This window comes from Sinocyclocheilus anshuiensis, unplaced genomic scaffold, assembly GCF_001515605.1.
Source record: "Sinocyclocheilus anshuiensis isolate Anshui unplaced genomic scaffold, SAMN03320099.WGS_v1.1 scaffold343, whole genome shotgun sequence".
NCBI classification, from domain to species: domain Eukaryota; kingdom Metazoa; phylum Chordata; class Actinopteri; order Cypriniformes; family Cyprinidae; genus Sinocyclocheilus; species Sinocyclocheilus anshuiensis.
Window position 1 is genome coordinate 1,022,639 of NW_015549598.1, and position 17,503 is coordinate 1,040,141.

The window sequence follows — 17,503 nt, forward strand, 5'->3', positions numbered from 1 at the left end:
GTATGTGTGTGTAGGATCATCCTTTACTGGGCCAACCATTTTTCATGCTTCATCCATGTCGCACTGAGGAGTTTATGAAACCTGCTCTGGATTTGGCACAAGCTGAAAACAAGTGAGTTTCTCCCTGCTGCAGCTTTAGTCATCATGCATTATGTGAAATTAATATCCTGGATTCAGTGCATGTTTACATTTACATTTATCTCACGCTATTTTCCAAAGCCACTTACAGTACATTGCATTCAAGGTACACAAGCTCACTTGGGAATCAAACCCATAACCTTGGTGTTGCTTGTGTCATGCTCTACTGTTTGAGCTCGGTCAACACATCTGCATGTTGTTGATTACCATGATAAATAAATATATATTTTGACTTATTCGTCAATAATGCACTTCCGATGGCAGTCTAGTAGGCAATCAAGCAGCACAGTGAATAAATGTTTAAAATATGCAAGTACCATGCAACTGCTTTGAAATTGTAAATATATGATTTAAACATTACTAGAATCACGTACTAACATTTTCTGTGCTAATATACATCCACTTGAAATATATTATTATATCTTGACCAACTAAAAAAGTAAACATGGTTAGTTTTGGTTGCAGTTGGTAGTAAATACATGGCATGACATAACTGTCTACAGTATAAAGCATATAATATATATATGAATTATATTTCATTTTTATAAATTGTTTTACAATTAAATGTAATATAGAATTAATAATAGGGGGCACATAGGGGGTGTTTGTGAGCACTCTTTTTAACAAAAAATTACAATGATTTTGTGATGTATTTTGAATTTTTTTTTATTTTTGATTAAATTCTACAATTTTTATTTATTTATGAGTTTATTTATTTATTTATTTATTAACTTTTTTTTCATAGCCTCAGGAAACCAAGCTTATATCCAGGTATTTTATTCACCAAGAAACATCCACCCAAAAGATAATTATATATGATTTTTACAGCTCGGATAAATATTTTAACTACAATTTAAGTGTTTTAGTTAAAAAAAAAAAAAAACCTCCTCAATACTTGCTTGATAGATTCCATTTAAAATGAGGAATGAATCAACAATATTTTCTGTGGTAATCAACAGCATACTTTGAATACAAGCTTTATTTTATCTAGAAATAATCCTTTTAACATTTTAAAACGGTATTATATCATCTCATAGTGTATTATCTGTCTTATTTAGCTATGAATGTCAAGTCACCTTTATTTATATAACACTCTGTACAATACAGATTGTGTCAAAGCAGCTTTACAGTATTAAACAGAAAAATGTGTGCTGATAATGCAAGAGGACAATAGAAAACAGTCAGTTTATCAATTAAAGTCAGTTCATTGTTGATTCAGTGATGTCTTCATCCATTGTCTAATTATCAGATCTGGCATATCCATCTATCTATTTAGTTAGTTAAATATGACTAGATATAATAATTTCTTAATTTGCAGCATTGCAATATGGGTAGATGCTCTGATCATCTCATCTGTTCTCAGGAGGGTGAACTATATCGTGACTTGGCTCAGTGTTGTTGGACCCGTCATCAGACTGGACGTCCCTTTGAGCTACAGCACCGAGGTGTCCGCTCCAGACTGAAGCGCCTCTGCTTTGACCTGCTCTGATCTTCCTGTCTGTCTCAGACTCCACGGACCCAGAGTACGTACAGTGGACATGCTGAGGGTCTCAAAATGGCCAACGAGGCTTCAGAAGTCTTCTTAGCAGTGCTTGATCATTCAAGACACCAAGTCTTCAAGTTCATAAGTTAGCTCAAGACTGCTCTTAATGTTTTAATAAATTCATATACTGCCATTCAAATGTTTGGGATCAGTAAAATTTCCTATTCATCAAGGATACATTAAATTGATCAAAATTAACAGTAAAGACATTTATAATGTTACAAAAGTTTTCTATTCTAAATAAATGCTGTTCTTTTGAACTTTCTATTCACCAAGTAATCCTGACAATTACAGTTTTCAGAAGAATATGACCGAAGAATAAAAACTGTTTTCAACATTGATAATAATGAGAAATATTTCTTAAGCAGCAAATCAGCATATTAGAATGATTTCTGAAGGGTCGTGTGACACTGAAGACTGGAGTAATGATGCTGAAAATTCAGCTTTGCCACATTATTTTAAAATATATTCAAATAGAAAATAGTTATTTTAAATTGTTATAATATTTCACAATATTGCTGTTTTTACTGTATTTTTGATCAAATAAATGCAGCCTTGGTGAACATAAGAGACTTATTTAAAAACATTAAAAAATCTTACTGAAATATTACTTGTAGTGTATACAAAATTAAAGGTACTCTTGGTCCATATGTGACCCTGGACCACAAAACCAGTCATAAGGGTCAATTTTTCGAAATTGAGATTTATACATCATATGAAAGCTGAATAAATAAGCTTTCCATTTATGTATGGTTTGTTAGGATATGACAATATTTGAAATATTTGAAAATCTGGAATCTGAGGGTGCAAAAAAATCAAAATATTGAGAAAATCGTCTTTAAAGTTGTCCAAATTAAGTTCTTAGCAATACATATTACTAATCAAAAATTGTTTTAATATATTTACAGTAGGAAATTTACAAAATATCTTCATTGAACATGATCTTTACTTAATATCCTAATGATTTTTGGCATAAAAGAAAAATCTATCATTTTGACCCATACAATGTATTTTTGGCTCTTGCTACAAATATACCCCAGCGACTTAAGACTGGTTATGTGCTCCAGGGTCACATATTATCTGACAGATATCACTGAAATGCTCTGAGAACGATCTGTTAGAATTCCCATTCAACCCAGTTGCATTTGTTCAGAGGATGCATGTACGCAACCTTAATGTTTAAATACAGGGATTTGTTCAGAAAATGTACAGTATGTGACACTGTCATCAAATTAAAAAGACAAACAATAGATTTCTCTGCTGCTATTTATTTTTTGCATTTTGAAGGGATTGTAAAAATCACGTAAGAGTAGCTGTGTGTGCAGGCATACGGAGGATTGCTATTCAAACATTAGTCTGGAAGTCTGTCTTCAGCTGCGTAGGTGTGTGTGTGACTCAATATATTTTCCCTCACTGGTCGGGTATTGTGAAGCATGTGGCTGCGTTTGGCCTATTTTTGACATTTCAGAGGCCTGAAATCGAAGTACAATGTGATTTGTATAACCTTGTATCTAATAAGCAAAGTAAATAGTCTAATATATTTTTTGTTGTGTCTCCCTGTAATCTGACATTTCACTTCATTACTCATCCAAGTAGCGTGCTGTGCCAGGACACGATTTAAAAGTTGAATGGAATCAAATCCCTCTGAAATCCTGACTGTCTGATGTGAAGTCTGAAATGGAGGAGCTGAGTTTAGAGTCCGGAGTTTGAGAGAAGATGGTGAAAGTCCTCAGTCAGCATGTCTAAATGGGGCACGCGTCTCTCAGGGGACTATCAGTGTTGGTAAGGAGGTCAGCCTCCTACCCGGAGCATCTCGCTCTAATGGACAGACAGGAATGATGGAGGGGAGAGAGAGAAACACATAGATGGAGCACAGAAGGGAAATGTTACCTGCTTCTTAAACAGGGCCATTCTTAAAGGTTTAGGTCACCCAAAAATGAATTAATGGCTGTAAAGCTCAATTATACTCTTCAAATCTTTTCAAATCTGTGTATTTGAAATTGATATGTCCAATAGTGTTTGGTTTCATCTGTGTCTTGAATTCATTTTGATGTTTCTCACACAAAGCTACAAGTCATATGGACTACTTTTATCCCATCTAACAAAAATATGCTCTAAGAACGTTTTGGTAATGTTAGTTATTAAAGGGATAGTTCACCCAAAAAAGAAAATTCTGTCATTAATTACTCACCCTCATGTTGTTCCAAACCTGTAAGACCTTCGTTCATCTTCGGAACACAAATTAAGATATTTTTGATGAAATGTGAGAGCTCTCAGACCCTGCATAGACAGCAACGCAACTGAAATGTTCCCAGGTCCAGAAACGTAGTAAGGACATCGGTAAAACAGTCCATGTGACATCAGTGGATCAACTTCAGTTTTGTGAAGCTACGAGAATACTTTTTGAGTGCAAAGAAAACAAAAATAACATTTACAAATGTTACAGAAACATTAGGAGAACATTCCATTGTATCATTATGGGAACACTATTTTTGAATGTTCTCAGAACATTTTGGTAACAGTAAGTAGTAATGTGTAAAACATTCCACTTTCAATGAACGGTGTATAAATAACATTTTTGTGCTGGAATTTTGAGAATGTTATTAAAGGCAAGACGACTTTGAATAAATGTTCTATTAACTTTCCGTAATGTTGAGAGAATTTTAGACAAAACATTAAGGGAACGTTACTTTTAAATGTTCTCTTAAGGTTCTGATACGTAATAGTAACGTTTAAAAAAAGTTAGACGAATGTCAAACTAAAACATTTCAATTTACATGAACGATGTATATTTTTGTGCTGACATTTTGAGAATGTTCATGTTCATTCACCAGACAACTTTGAATGACCATTCTATTAACATTACAGAAATGTTAAGTAGCATTACATTTTATCATTAGGGGAATGTTACTTTTGAATGTTCTCTGAACATTCCAAAATAAGTAGTAAGTAGTAACATTTAAGTTATGAACATCCAACTAAAACATGTATAAAATATGTTTTTGTGCTGATATTTTGAGAATGTTATTAAAGTCCAGAGAACTTTGAAGATCGTTCAATTAAAGTGGCGTAACATTGAGAGAATGTTAGAAAAAAACATTATGGGAACGTTACTTTTGAATGTTCTCTGAATGTTCTGAAAGTAGTAACATTTAATAAAAGACAAACATCCAACTAAAAACATTTGTTCACAGCTTTAAGAGAAAATTGTTAGTCAAAGTACTGCGAATGTTCTTTGTTATCTCTGATGGTGCTTTTTGTCCCTTTCTGCAACTTGACAGGCCCTGGTCACTGTATGTTTCAATTGTATTGATGAAATCAGTGTGAACCATCTTCAAACTATCTCCTTTAGCATTTCTGGATGAGAGACATGAGGGCGAGTAAATGATAACGAATTTATTGGAATAGTTCACAAAAAAAAAAAACATTACATTTTGTAATTTTCTCACCCTTACGTTTCGAAACCATATAATTTCCAATTGTTTTTATAGAATATCTAAACTCTGCCACAATTAAAATGAATAGGGCAATAAAGTAATCTGTATGAAATATGAGGTGTGATTCAAGTCTTCTAAAGTCTTGGTGTGAGGAACAGGCAAAATGTAAGTCATTATTCACTTAGATTTCAAACGTCAGGTTTGCCTTCATTTCCAGTAATTTTGCAGCTCAACAATTTCACTGTATGGAAAAGAACAGCGCAAAACAGCATTATTTATTCTCCGCAGAATGCTAATGACTAGCATAAACGAGCTAGCATGCTCCAAAGCACATGACGGTGAGTAAATGATGACATTTTCATTTTTGGGTGAACTCTTCCAGTCACATTTACGATTGACTGTGTGCAGAAAGTCTAACTGACGGACGTAGTAAGTTTTACCCTGTTGAAAAAACCAGCATATGCTGGTTAGGTATGTTTTGGGGTAGACAGACCTCAATATTATTATTATATCTGGAGGAGTTGTTACATTAGAGGAAAGGAAATTAGAATTGCCGTAGAAACAAATACCCATTTATTTTACATGCTTCACTGGAGGTCGTGCTTAATGGAGTTTGATCGCTTCTAATGGAGTTGGGGAATTAAATTTGTGAAATGCCACCCTGAGCGTGAACGAGCCGCTGCTGACATCTGTTGGTCAGTGTGTGCTGTGTTGTTGTAGTTTACACGCGTGTCCACTAGGGGCCGCCATTGACCGAAGCGCAAGTGATTCAACACTACAGCGACTCTAAAAAAAAAGAAAAAAAAGAAAAGAAAGTATTCGTCACTGAAGCCATGCTTAAAAACCATTTGATTGAATTAGATTACAAAATATAATACCAAGTAGCATTTATTATAAAGGAATATAGCACAAGCTCACCTTACAAGCATGTTTCTGAAGTGAAAGTGAAGTGACATGTGGCCAAGTATGGTGACCCATACTAGGAATTAGTGCTCTGTGCATGCTTAGTGCACACACACACAGCAGTGAACACACACACCGTGAACACACACCCGGAGCAGTGGGCAGCCATCCCGCAACCTTTGGGTTACGAGTCCGACTCTCTAACCATTAGGCCATGACTTCCCCCTAAATTATATTGTTGAATATTGTTGAGGTATTTTTATAAAGTAAAGGCATTGCTGAGGTAGTAAATGTGATTTAATAGGAAAATTAGCTGCTGGACACGCTCCAAACAATCTGCTCCAACTGATACGGGATGGTGCGACAGCCGCTGTTTGTTTTCTCTCTCTCACACACACACACACACACACACACACACACACACACGTACACAGATGCAAATATACTGTATGTCCTCTGAGACCTAAGTACATAACCTTTGTGGAAAAAGCTACCGTTTTTGATTACGACCTCTAAAAGGCATCAGTGTTTACAAGGTTTCACTGATGCCAACGATGAATAAACAAAAACATATAGTTGTTTAATGCACCAATTATTATGCTGAGTCAGATTTGACCTGGTCTGAAATTGGAGAGAGAGTCTAAAATAAACGTTTGATTAAAAAGTTGCTTGATTTAGATCTAGTGTCCCCAAAAATAATTTGGACCAGAGTTATTAAACTAAAACTGAAACCATGAAATAATCATACCTAAAACATAGCTAAAATAATAAAATCTCTCTATTAAGTTTTAATTCTATTGAATTCTAGATATGAATAAAAACTATAATACTAAAATAACACTGATTTGGACACTTAAGCAACACTTAGAATGGTTTGAATGTCATTTGTATTAGATAATTTTTGCTCAGTGATTTTTTAAATTAGCTGTATTGCAGTGATTTTTAAAGGGGTCATATGATGCGCATTTTCCACATGTTGATATGATTCTTTATGGTCTTAATGAAAAGTCTGTAACATAGTTTGGTTAAAATTTCTCAATGGTAGTGTAAAAAACACCTTTTTTACCTTGTCAAAAACAGCTCTTTTCAGATCAAGCCGTTTTTGTAGCATTTCCCGATTTGCAAAGATTCATTACAAAACATTATACTCACTTCATCTGTAGATGAGGCTGGATCATGAATGATTCGCGCGAACATAGACCCATTTAGGCAGATCGGGGGAGCATTCCCTTCACAAACAAACAAAATCCACTGCGAGTTCAGTGGCTCAGATGTCGGGAGTAAATGACGACTGCTATGTTCATTATTACATCCAACAACATTATCATTATAGGGTGGTTGTGTACACACACTGCCAACACACATTTCAGTTCAAACAACTTGTAAAAGTGCATGTAGCATCCTATGACCCCTTTAATAGATTGGCAAAGTCAGTAAAACAACTAGAAATCAGTTTCTCGCTGGTCATTCTCAGTATCTCACAAACACTGACTGACGTTGGCATCGTCTAGTCACTGTGCTGGATTTGTTGAGAAAAGGGCCTTTTGTTTCCTTCGGTACGAGGCTTTAATCACATTCTGGCTCTTTCTCATATGCTGCCTGAAGAGTTTTGGACAGTGTCATTGTTGCCAAGTTAAACAGAGTTTTCTGGGAAAGAACCAAAGATCTGTGAGCTCCAGGACCAATAGATGGCCTCATATCACATGGCACAAGCAAACTTCAAGGTAAATTTGACTCTGCTTATGGTTCTCTGAGAACTTATAGTCCATTCGTATAATATCATTAGCAGTGCTTGCTAAGGCTGTTTGAACAGAAACTTAACCCTAAGTGTTAAACTTTTACGTGTAACTTGTCTTGCACCATTTGTGCTTTGATATCTCAGATTGTGTGGCCTTTTGAGAAAAACTGTGCTATTACTTATTATTTTATTTATGCGTGTTATTTTCAGACATGCAGTTTTCACCTGGCAGACGAAAAACTCCCAGAGATTTAGATTGACGTAGGGACCCAAGCCATGACTAGAGCCCAGAATATCATAATCCAGATTTGGAGGTGAGCTCTTTTAACTTGGGCCTGTAAGTAACCACCTAGCAACCACAAAACAGCCTGCTAAACCTACTCAGAACTCATTAGCATCTGCAAAACAACACGCTAAAACAATTCAGCTCATATTAGCAACCATATATCATACTAAAACCATGCAGAATACCCTAATAAATACATAACAACATGATAAACCACTTGGAATGCATGAGCAAACACTTAACAGGCAGAAAACAACTCAGAACATCCTAGCAATAGCTTAATGAGATAAAACCAGAACCACTCAGTTGCAGTTGCTAGGGTGTTATAAACTGTTTTTGCCTAACAACATGCTAAAACCACTCAGAACACCCTAACAACAGCATAGCAACAAGCTGAAACCATACAGAAAACTTTAAATACCACATAACAACCACTCAGAACACCTTAACAACATAGCAAAAAGTTAAAACCATCCAGAAAATTTTAGCTACCGCATAACAGTGTAAAACCACTCTAAAAACCCATTGAGAAAATATTAGCTACTGCATAACAACATGCTCAAACCACTAGCAACCACGTGACAACAGGCCTGACCATAGATAGGTGTATAGGTAGATGCCTCATTCGACAGCTCCAAGCATGTAAACGCGTCCGCCATCTTAAACAGTCAACTTGACGTCATTCACCATAATAATCAATGAATATTCGAAAATGCCACAATCCTGCACAGCTGATGGTTGTAAAAACCACCGGGATTTAAATCCCTGAAGAAACGGGATAACCTTTCACAGCTGAGAATGCGAGAGAGGGGCGGAACCATAGATATGTAAGGATTGTGGCATCTTCGAATATTCATTGATTATTATGGTGAATGATGTCAAATTGACCCCTCCAATATGGTGGACGGCTTATGTATAGCAGCCCATAGAAACAGTCGCTAATGAGGCATCTACGTATACATATCTATGGCTAAAACCCCTCAGAACTTCCTAGCAACTGCATAAGAACATGCTAAAACACTCAGAACACTGTAGCAACCGCATAACAACATGCTAAACCACTTAAAACACCAGGGCATAGCAACCGCATGACAACAGGCTAAAACAATTCAGAACATCCTAGCAACCACATAACATGTTAAAATAATTCAGAACATCCTAGCAACCACATAACATGTTAAAACCATTCAGAACATCTTAGCAACCACATAAGATCATGTTAGACTACTCAGAAAACCCTAGCAACCACATAACATGTTAAAACCCCATTCAGAACACCCTATCAACCACATAACATGTTAAAACCATTCAGAACATCCTAGCAACCACATAAGATCATGTTAAACCACTCAGAACACCCTAGCAACCTCATAACATGTAAAATCCGTTCAGAACATCCTAGCAACCACATAAGATCATGTTAAACCACTCAGAACACCCTAGCAACCACATGACAACAGGCTAAAACAATTCAGAACACCCTAGCAACCACATAAGATCATGATAAACCACTTAGAACACCCTAGCAACCACATAACATGTTAAAACCATTCAGAACATCCTAGCAACCACATAAGATCATGTTAAACCACTCAGAACACCCTAGCAACCATGTAAGATCATGCTAAACCACTTAGAACACCCTAGTAACCATATGACAACAGGCTAAAACCACTCAGAACATCCTAGCAACCACATAACGTTAAAACCAGTCAGAACATCCTACCAACCACATAAGATCATGTTAAACCACTCAAAACACCCTAGCAACAACATGACAACAGGCTAAAACCACTCAGAACACCCTAGCAACCACATAACAACAGGCTAAAACTATTCAGAACATCCTAGCAACCACATAAGATCATGTTAAACCACTCAGAACACCCTAGCAACCACATGACAACAGGCTAAAACCACTCAAAACATCCTAGCAACCACATAACATGTTAAAACCATTCAGAACATCCTAGCAACCACATAAGATCATGTTAAACCACTCAGAACACCCTAGCAACCACGTAAGATCATGCTAAACCACTTAGAACACCCTAGTAACCACATGACATCAGGCTAAAACCACTCCGAACATCCTAGCAACCACATAACATGTTAAAACCAGTCAGAACATCCTAGCAACCACATAAGATCATGTTAAACCACTTAAAACACCCTAGCAACAACATGACAACAGGCTAAAACCACTCAGAACACCCTAGCATCCACATAACAACAGGCTAAAACTATTCAGAACATCCTAGCAACCACATAAGATCATGCTAAACCACTTAGAACACCCTAGCAACCACATGACAACAGGCTAAAACCACTCAGAACATCCTAGCAACCACATAACGTTAAAACCATTCAGAACATCCTAGCAACCACATAAGATCGTGTTAAACCACTCAGAACACCCTACCAACCACATGACAACAGGCTAAAACCATTCAAAACATCCTAGCAACCAAGATCATGTTAAACCACTCAGAACACCATAGCAACAACATGACAAAATTTTACATTTCCATTTTAAAACATTCAACATAAAAACATTTTGTTAATGGAAAATGTAACAGAATTTATGTTTTAATGTTGTTGTCACTTCTATCTCTTTCCTTAGGGGGACGTCACATTTCAAAGTTTGTTTAGCAGCTCGCTAAGACACGCTAACCCATTGACATATGTGCAAAATCATCATAATCTGCTCTAAAACAGTGGTTTTCTGACTGGGGAGGGTCCCACAGGAGAATTAGAAAAGCGTATAAGTCACAGATGATGTAAGTCTGAGAGCCCACCTTTTTATGCCAGTGTTGCTTTGTTTTCCCCAGCCTCCTCTGCTCCTAATCTCTCTTTTCTCTCCATACATGTGTTTCTCATTAGCATCTGAACTTTCAAAGCGCAGCTTAGGGTTTTTAATATACCTGCTGAAAGATGTTACATCCAGAGAAACCAGAGAGAGCAAATAAGGATGTAGGAGGTCTGTAATACCTGCTATTCTTCAGCTAGCATATGTAGCCCTGAAAGTATATAAGACTATAAGTCTATTGTATAGCAGCTGGCCAACAACACAGAACTATTTTGATATTTGATAATACTGGATTGGTTTTAAATGTAAAGTAAGTGAAGTTTTACGCTAATGTGTCTGCCTTAATTCTCCACTCTAGTTTCTTCAACACTGCGTCCCATGTTGTATGCTGGTTCTGTTAAAATGCCCCCTCAGGTTTGGATCACAGTACAGGGAAGTAGTCCCATATGGAGGGAATCAGGCACTAGCGGAGCTGACATACAACCAGATTAACGTGAAGAACTTTGGAAAAGTGCACAGGAAGGACAACTCAGCTGCCACTGGAAGGTTACAGATTTTACTATGATGATTCATGGGTGATTGTTAAATTGAATATTTAAAGTAAATCATAAAAGACTCTAAATTCTAGTTGGATGGCCCATGTTCAGTGTCATAGTAAATACTGTCAAACACAAACCCATGATCACACATTCTAAATTAATTGTCAAGTTACTATGTTGTCATGTTGCCTGGCAACCATAAACAACCCACAGTATTCTAATGAACCATTTATTCTTATTGTTTATTCTGATTAAATCAAACTGATAGTTCTGATTCTAAATTCTGATGGGATGAAGCCATTGTAACTGCACGTGCTATTGGTGCGTTCAAGTCCTCCTGAAGAAAAAATACATCTACAAAATGATTAATATTAAAGAACTACATCAAATTGAGCCTGTTACTGATTCCAAACCACATTACAAAAATTGTAGTTTACATGTAGTCAGTTACTACCTAGCACTGGCATCAAGTGTGTTCATGCTGTTTATGTTTTTATTCAATGCTGTAAAGGCAATTTTTATATATTATCATATTTTGTACATGCAACTTTAGTTTACTTGTAAAAAAATAAATAAAATAATAATAATAAATGATAATAATTTCAACAAATTTACCGTAAATGTATAAATGCTGTTTCTTTTCATCCACTATGTTTTCTCACTAACGCAAAACCCTGGGCTCAAAGAAAATCCCAAGTTTCCCACTCGTAATTCCGAAGTTGTGGTGCCGTTCAACATGTAAATAAGATCTTTCCGACTTAAAAGCACTGTATATTCTCTATATTGCTTAGCAACCATAAACAACCTAAAATTAGGCTAATTCACTATATTACTGAGTGGAAAAATTGTTTATTTTGAATATCTTTTATCGTATTGTATCTACTACTTATAGTTGATCTGCTAAAAATGACACATTTAATTAATTGCATGTATTGAAATATCCCCACATTGGCAGGATTAGGCCTGTGTGGCTCTGTAGTTTGGGTTTCATTTGTCTCTGTAATGACTCTCACGTTCAGCTGCTTCCCATTGGGAGGCTGGATATTGCTTGTTTCCTTGAAACGTAAGATGCCAGTAGTTAACGTTTATAGGCTGTTTCAAAGAGCCCCTGCTCACAACAACCCCTGATGCTCAAGAGATGAGTCAGTTAAAAACAAGCATGTGCGTATGGTCATGTGTGCGTCACGCTACACTTAGCATGTGACTTAGCAAGCTTAGTTACGACTTTCCTGTATGAATTTCTTCAACCGTTGCTATCTTTGAAACAACACATATACCAATGCATACTTGTGTAGTTGGCTGAATTAAAGGGGTCCTATTATGCCCTTTTACAAAGTCTTGATTTGGTTTTTGGGGCGTACTAGAATATGTTTTCATGCTTGATTGCTATTAATTTTTCACATATTTTACATTATTGCAACATCTCTCTTCCCAGTCTGTCTCAAACAGCCTGTTTAATTCCTGTTTTGATAAAGCCCCTCCTTCCGAAACACGAAATCTGCTCTGATTGGTTAGCTGGCCGAGTGTGTTGTGATTGGCGAACTGCTTAGAGCACGTTCCAGAAATGACACGCCCCTTCCATAACCGCAAGTTTCCACTGCTCGGGTGTAAATATTAACAATGACCTCAATTTTACCATACCAATTCAAGCCTGATTCAGATCCTGAAAATATGTACAAACAAGAGGATCGTACAGAACCTTTGCTAGCCTGGAATTTACTAGACATGGTATTTTTTAGAGTCTATAGTCTCTAGCGCCTTTTTTTGTGTATTTCATGGGCGGGATTATTTAAATGAGTAACATCGTGACTTCACAATATCGAGAAATAGAGCACTGTAGTCCAAACGAGCCGTTTGTTGTAGTTCTTGAAAATTGTTTTCTGTTAAAGAGAATATCTCCCTTTAGAGTGGACTTTGAGCTATGTAACCTTGCAGATGTTTTTTAGTCTCAAACAACAACATTACACATTAACTAAAGTTGAAAAAGTGAAAAAGCATAATAACAAAAATAAAGTATTCTGGCAAATATGTTGGTAACCACCTACAAAGTCCTAGCAGTGAGTTTTACACAAGCAAACACAACCAACCATGTACTTTATTCGTAATTTTCTCAACAAAATATTACTTAAGTGCGAAGTAAATTAAATATTACTAGGATTCGACTGCAGAGACCCTACTGAAATTTATGTATTTTCCTGTTACAATAACACCACGGGGAGAAATAAAATGTCCCCTCTGCCACAGCTGTTTTAAAATGCTCATTGTGCAAGAGGATATACAACAATTGAAACACATCCAATGATAACATGCTGGAAAAGTGTGCTGTGGGCACATCCACTTTCAGGGGGAGATTTATCTGAAGGCCAGTGCTAAAATGGCTGTGTAATGCCCTGTTAAACAGTTAATGAAGATATACTGTCTACTCATTATTTATTTTAGAGCTCAATTCAAGTATTAGGCAACACAGAAACAACTGTGTGATTGTGTGACATCGCTGGCAGTTCTTGTGAAGGATATTGGTGTGAGACACTCTTCTAGTGGTTCAAATCTGTGGCACAACACCACTTGTTGATAAACTAGACCGACATTCTCTAAAGTAAATTTAAGTGGCAAAACTTGGTGCTAAAGTGTTCTGAGTGGTTGCCAAGATGTTGCTAAGGTGTTCAGGGTCATTTTTTTGTGTGTTGCTACTGTATGTGATTGCCAGGTGTTGCTAATGTGTTCTTGGTGATCATAATCATGCTTCTAAGTATGTGTTTGCTAGGGTTTTTTGGGTTGCTTCCAGGACGTTGCTGTTTCTTAGGTGTTCTGAATGGATGCAGTTGCTAGGGTGTTCTAGGTAGTTGCCAGGGTGTTGTTTTTTCTAAAATGTTCTGAGTGTATTTTAAAGGGGTCATATGATGCGATTTCAATTTTTCCTTTCTCTTTGGAGTGTTTCAAGCTCTTGGTGCATAAAGAAGATCTGTAAAGTTGCAAAGACTAAAGTCTCAAATCCAAAGATATATTCTTTATAAAAGTTAAGAGTCAGCCACGCCTACCTAAAATGGCTCCTTCTTTTAGCAACATCATATGACCCCTTTAACATGTTGCTGTGCAGTTGCTAGGGTATTTTGGGTGACTGTCAGGGCGTTTCAAAGGTGTTCTGAGTGTTTTTTAACATGTTGCCAGGGTGTTGTTAAGGTGTTCTGGGTGGTGTTTAGTGGGTTGCTACTTTATGTGGTTGCCAGGGAGTTACCATTGCTAAGGTGTTCTGATTGGTTATGAACATGCTTCTATGTATGTGGTTGCTAGGGTGTTTTGGGTGGTTACCAGGACGTTGTTGTTGCGAAGGTGTTCTGAGTGGTTTTTATCATGCTGCTATGTGGTTGCTAGGGCATTCTAGGTAGTTGCCAGGGAGTTGCTATTTCCAAAATGTTCTGAGTTTATTTTAACATGTTGTTGTGCAGCTGCTAGGGAATTTTGAGTGATTGTTAGGTTGTTTTTTTTAGGTGTTCTTTTTATCATGTGCACGGCTATGCTGTTGGTAGGGCGTTCCAGGCAGTTGCCAGGGCGTTGCTATTTTTAAAGTGTTCTGAGTTGTTGTTGTTTTTTTATGTGCTGCTGTGCAGTTGCTAGGGTATTTTGAGTGATTGTCACGTTATTTCTACAGTGTTCTAAGTGTTTTTAGCATCTGTCCTGCTAAGGTGTTCTGGGTGGATTTGGTGTGTTGCTATGTGGTTGCCAGGGAGATATCATTGCTAAGGTGCTCTGATCGGTTGTAATCATGCTTCTACAAATGCTTCTACGTGTTGTTGTGCAGTTGCTAAGGTATTTTGAGTGATTGTCTGGGTGTTTCAAAGTTATTCTGAGTATTTTTTAACATGCTAGGCTGTTATAGGTAGTGGCCAGTGTGTTTGATATTTGTAAAGTGTTCTGAGTGTTTTTTAACTTGTTGCTTTGCAGTTGCTATGGTATTTTGGGTGATTGTCAGGGCGTTTCTAAGGTGACACTCACTCTATCCCTTATCTATTTATGCAATCTAAAAAACAAATGGGTTTTACGGCCTCTTTTTAAGTCTCAAAGCCATGTTTAAACCCAGGAAGATACTTTGAACCCATATGTTGGACCTATAATGAACCTATAATGTCATATCAAACAATTTATTAATCTCCAAAGAATCACATAGGAACCCAATATAAAATAAAAATGGTAAAATTTGCCACTAAAGAACCACTTAAGAGTCTTTATTGGCACCACATGGTATTTACTCTGGGATCACAGTGGTTTAATGTTTGCAAATGCTCTATGCAGTCTACTGTACAAAATAAGAGCATATTGTTCTCTTTTCTTAGTAATTGACATAAATACCCAGAAATGTTTTGTACTATAAGTCCATATTAAGCAAAGAGAGTGAGGGTTGATTGGATTTTCTGTAAGTGGGGAGCCAAGGGTCACGTACAGCAGCTTGAAATTGTTTTCCAGGATCACTTAACATGCACCCCACAGTCTTCAAACGGTTAGTCCACTGATGGGCCAAACGCACCGCTCACCAAAGGTGTGCCTGCAGGCACTATGGGGCACTGTACCGATGATGATGTGTGCCAGCACGGCTTCCCATGGAGAGGGCGAATGCGGCCCCAGAGGCCCAGCTGACGTTTCCAGCCCAGATCTGCTCATGTGTTGTGTATTATTCAATTATAACCGTTTCATCTGTAGGGGGTTGAGTTATATAACAATACACAGAGAATCTATTCATGGGAATTCGCTCTGTAAAAGCTCCTGTTTCCAATTGAACATAACAAGGGGGTTAACAACCCTCTTATACTAGCCTAAATGTATTGTTTCTTTTTCAGAGGTTTCTTGCAGTGCTTTAAGAATGGTATAGACTCCAATATAGCAAAACTAGTGTGCACTTGCAGTGTAAACAGCTACAAAGGTTCTTTATTGGCATCTATGGTTCCATGAAGAACCTTCAACGTCCATGGAAACTTTGCATTGCACAAAAGTTTCTTTATAGTGGAAAAAACAAATTCTTTAGATTATTAAAATGTTGTTCACACTAAGAAAAAATTTTCTTTGAAGAACTTTTCACCGAAAGATTCTTTGGGGAACCCAAAATGGTTCTTCTATGGCATCGCTGTGAAAAAGTTTAGTCCTTTTTGTGTTATACTTTCTGAAACACGTATCTAATCATATAGTCATGTTCCAGAGAACAAATAAGATCTTTACTAGTCAAGCGATATTTAACGAGAGTACACAAAATGTGATGTGTTGTGGCAGTTGATCTTCATACAAATCATTTGGCCTCTTCCATTGCTCTTTATTGGGATATTGGGTTTCATCCTGTTTTCAGAAAAATTCTCTCCAATGGATGGCAGGAACAATGAATGCAGTCATTCTCCTTCATCTGATCTCAGTCCATGATCACTGTAGGTAAGTCAGGGGGCCTCAGCAGAGTCAAGGTGGTAATATAAGAAAGCCCTGAGTATAATCTAATAATTTATGTCAAAAAAGGTCTTTTTAGGCTATTTTTGAACTATGTTTATGTTGCATCATCAATAAGCTGTAAATTTATAAACTCTACTAGCAAAGCTATGCTCTAATTCTGATGATTCTATCTGAGATAGAAGGATGGATGGATGGATGCAATGCTAGACAGACATAGGTAGATAGATAGAACAATGGATGATGGATTGATGGATAGAACGATAGATGGGTGGATGGTTAGATATGAATAGATGCATGCCGTCGACAAACCTGCAACACTGAATCAATCTCTATGAGTTTCTAAGATTTTCTTCTAACAATCTTCTGTAGAGGAGCTGCTACTGTTAAAGATCTGAAACACTTCCCCACTGCTTTAACAACCCCAAGTGTTCACTTTTAACATCAACTGATGTCTATTGTACTTATGAGTGGCCTTAGAAGAAAGCCACCTGTAGCTCTGAAGTCTGCTTTTAAAGAGGAGCGCAGAGTTGCCTCTGAACACCGTCGAGAAGGGCTTCTGCACTGACGCATGCTTCAGGAATATGGGTTGAGCTCCTTGGGGCAGGCCCTTGAAGTCATTTGACTGGATACATACATGTTTAGTGCTTGTTAAGAGCAGATAAAAGACTTTCCTGCTCAGTGTG

General features: G+C 37.0%; 1 protein-coding gene across 1 annotated transcript in view; it reads left to right on the top strand.

Annotated features, from left to right (window-relative positions):
* LOC107658540 (ubiquitin-like-conjugating enzyme ATG10) overlaps nucleotides 1-1,808 on the top strand; it is a 19,321-nt gene extending 17,513 nt beyond the window's left edge. The window contains exons 5-6 of the mRNA XM_016447132.1: nucleotides 15-112; nucleotides 1,502-1,808. Of these exons, the coding sequence (XP_016302618.1) occupies nucleotides 15-112; nucleotides 1,502-1,601 (198 nt within the window). The 3' untranslated portion in view covers nucleotides 1,602-1,808. The remainder of the gene's footprint in view (nucleotides 1-14; nucleotides 113-1,501) is intronic.
* The last annotated feature ends 15,695 nt before the right edge of the window (nucleotides 1,809-17,503 follow it).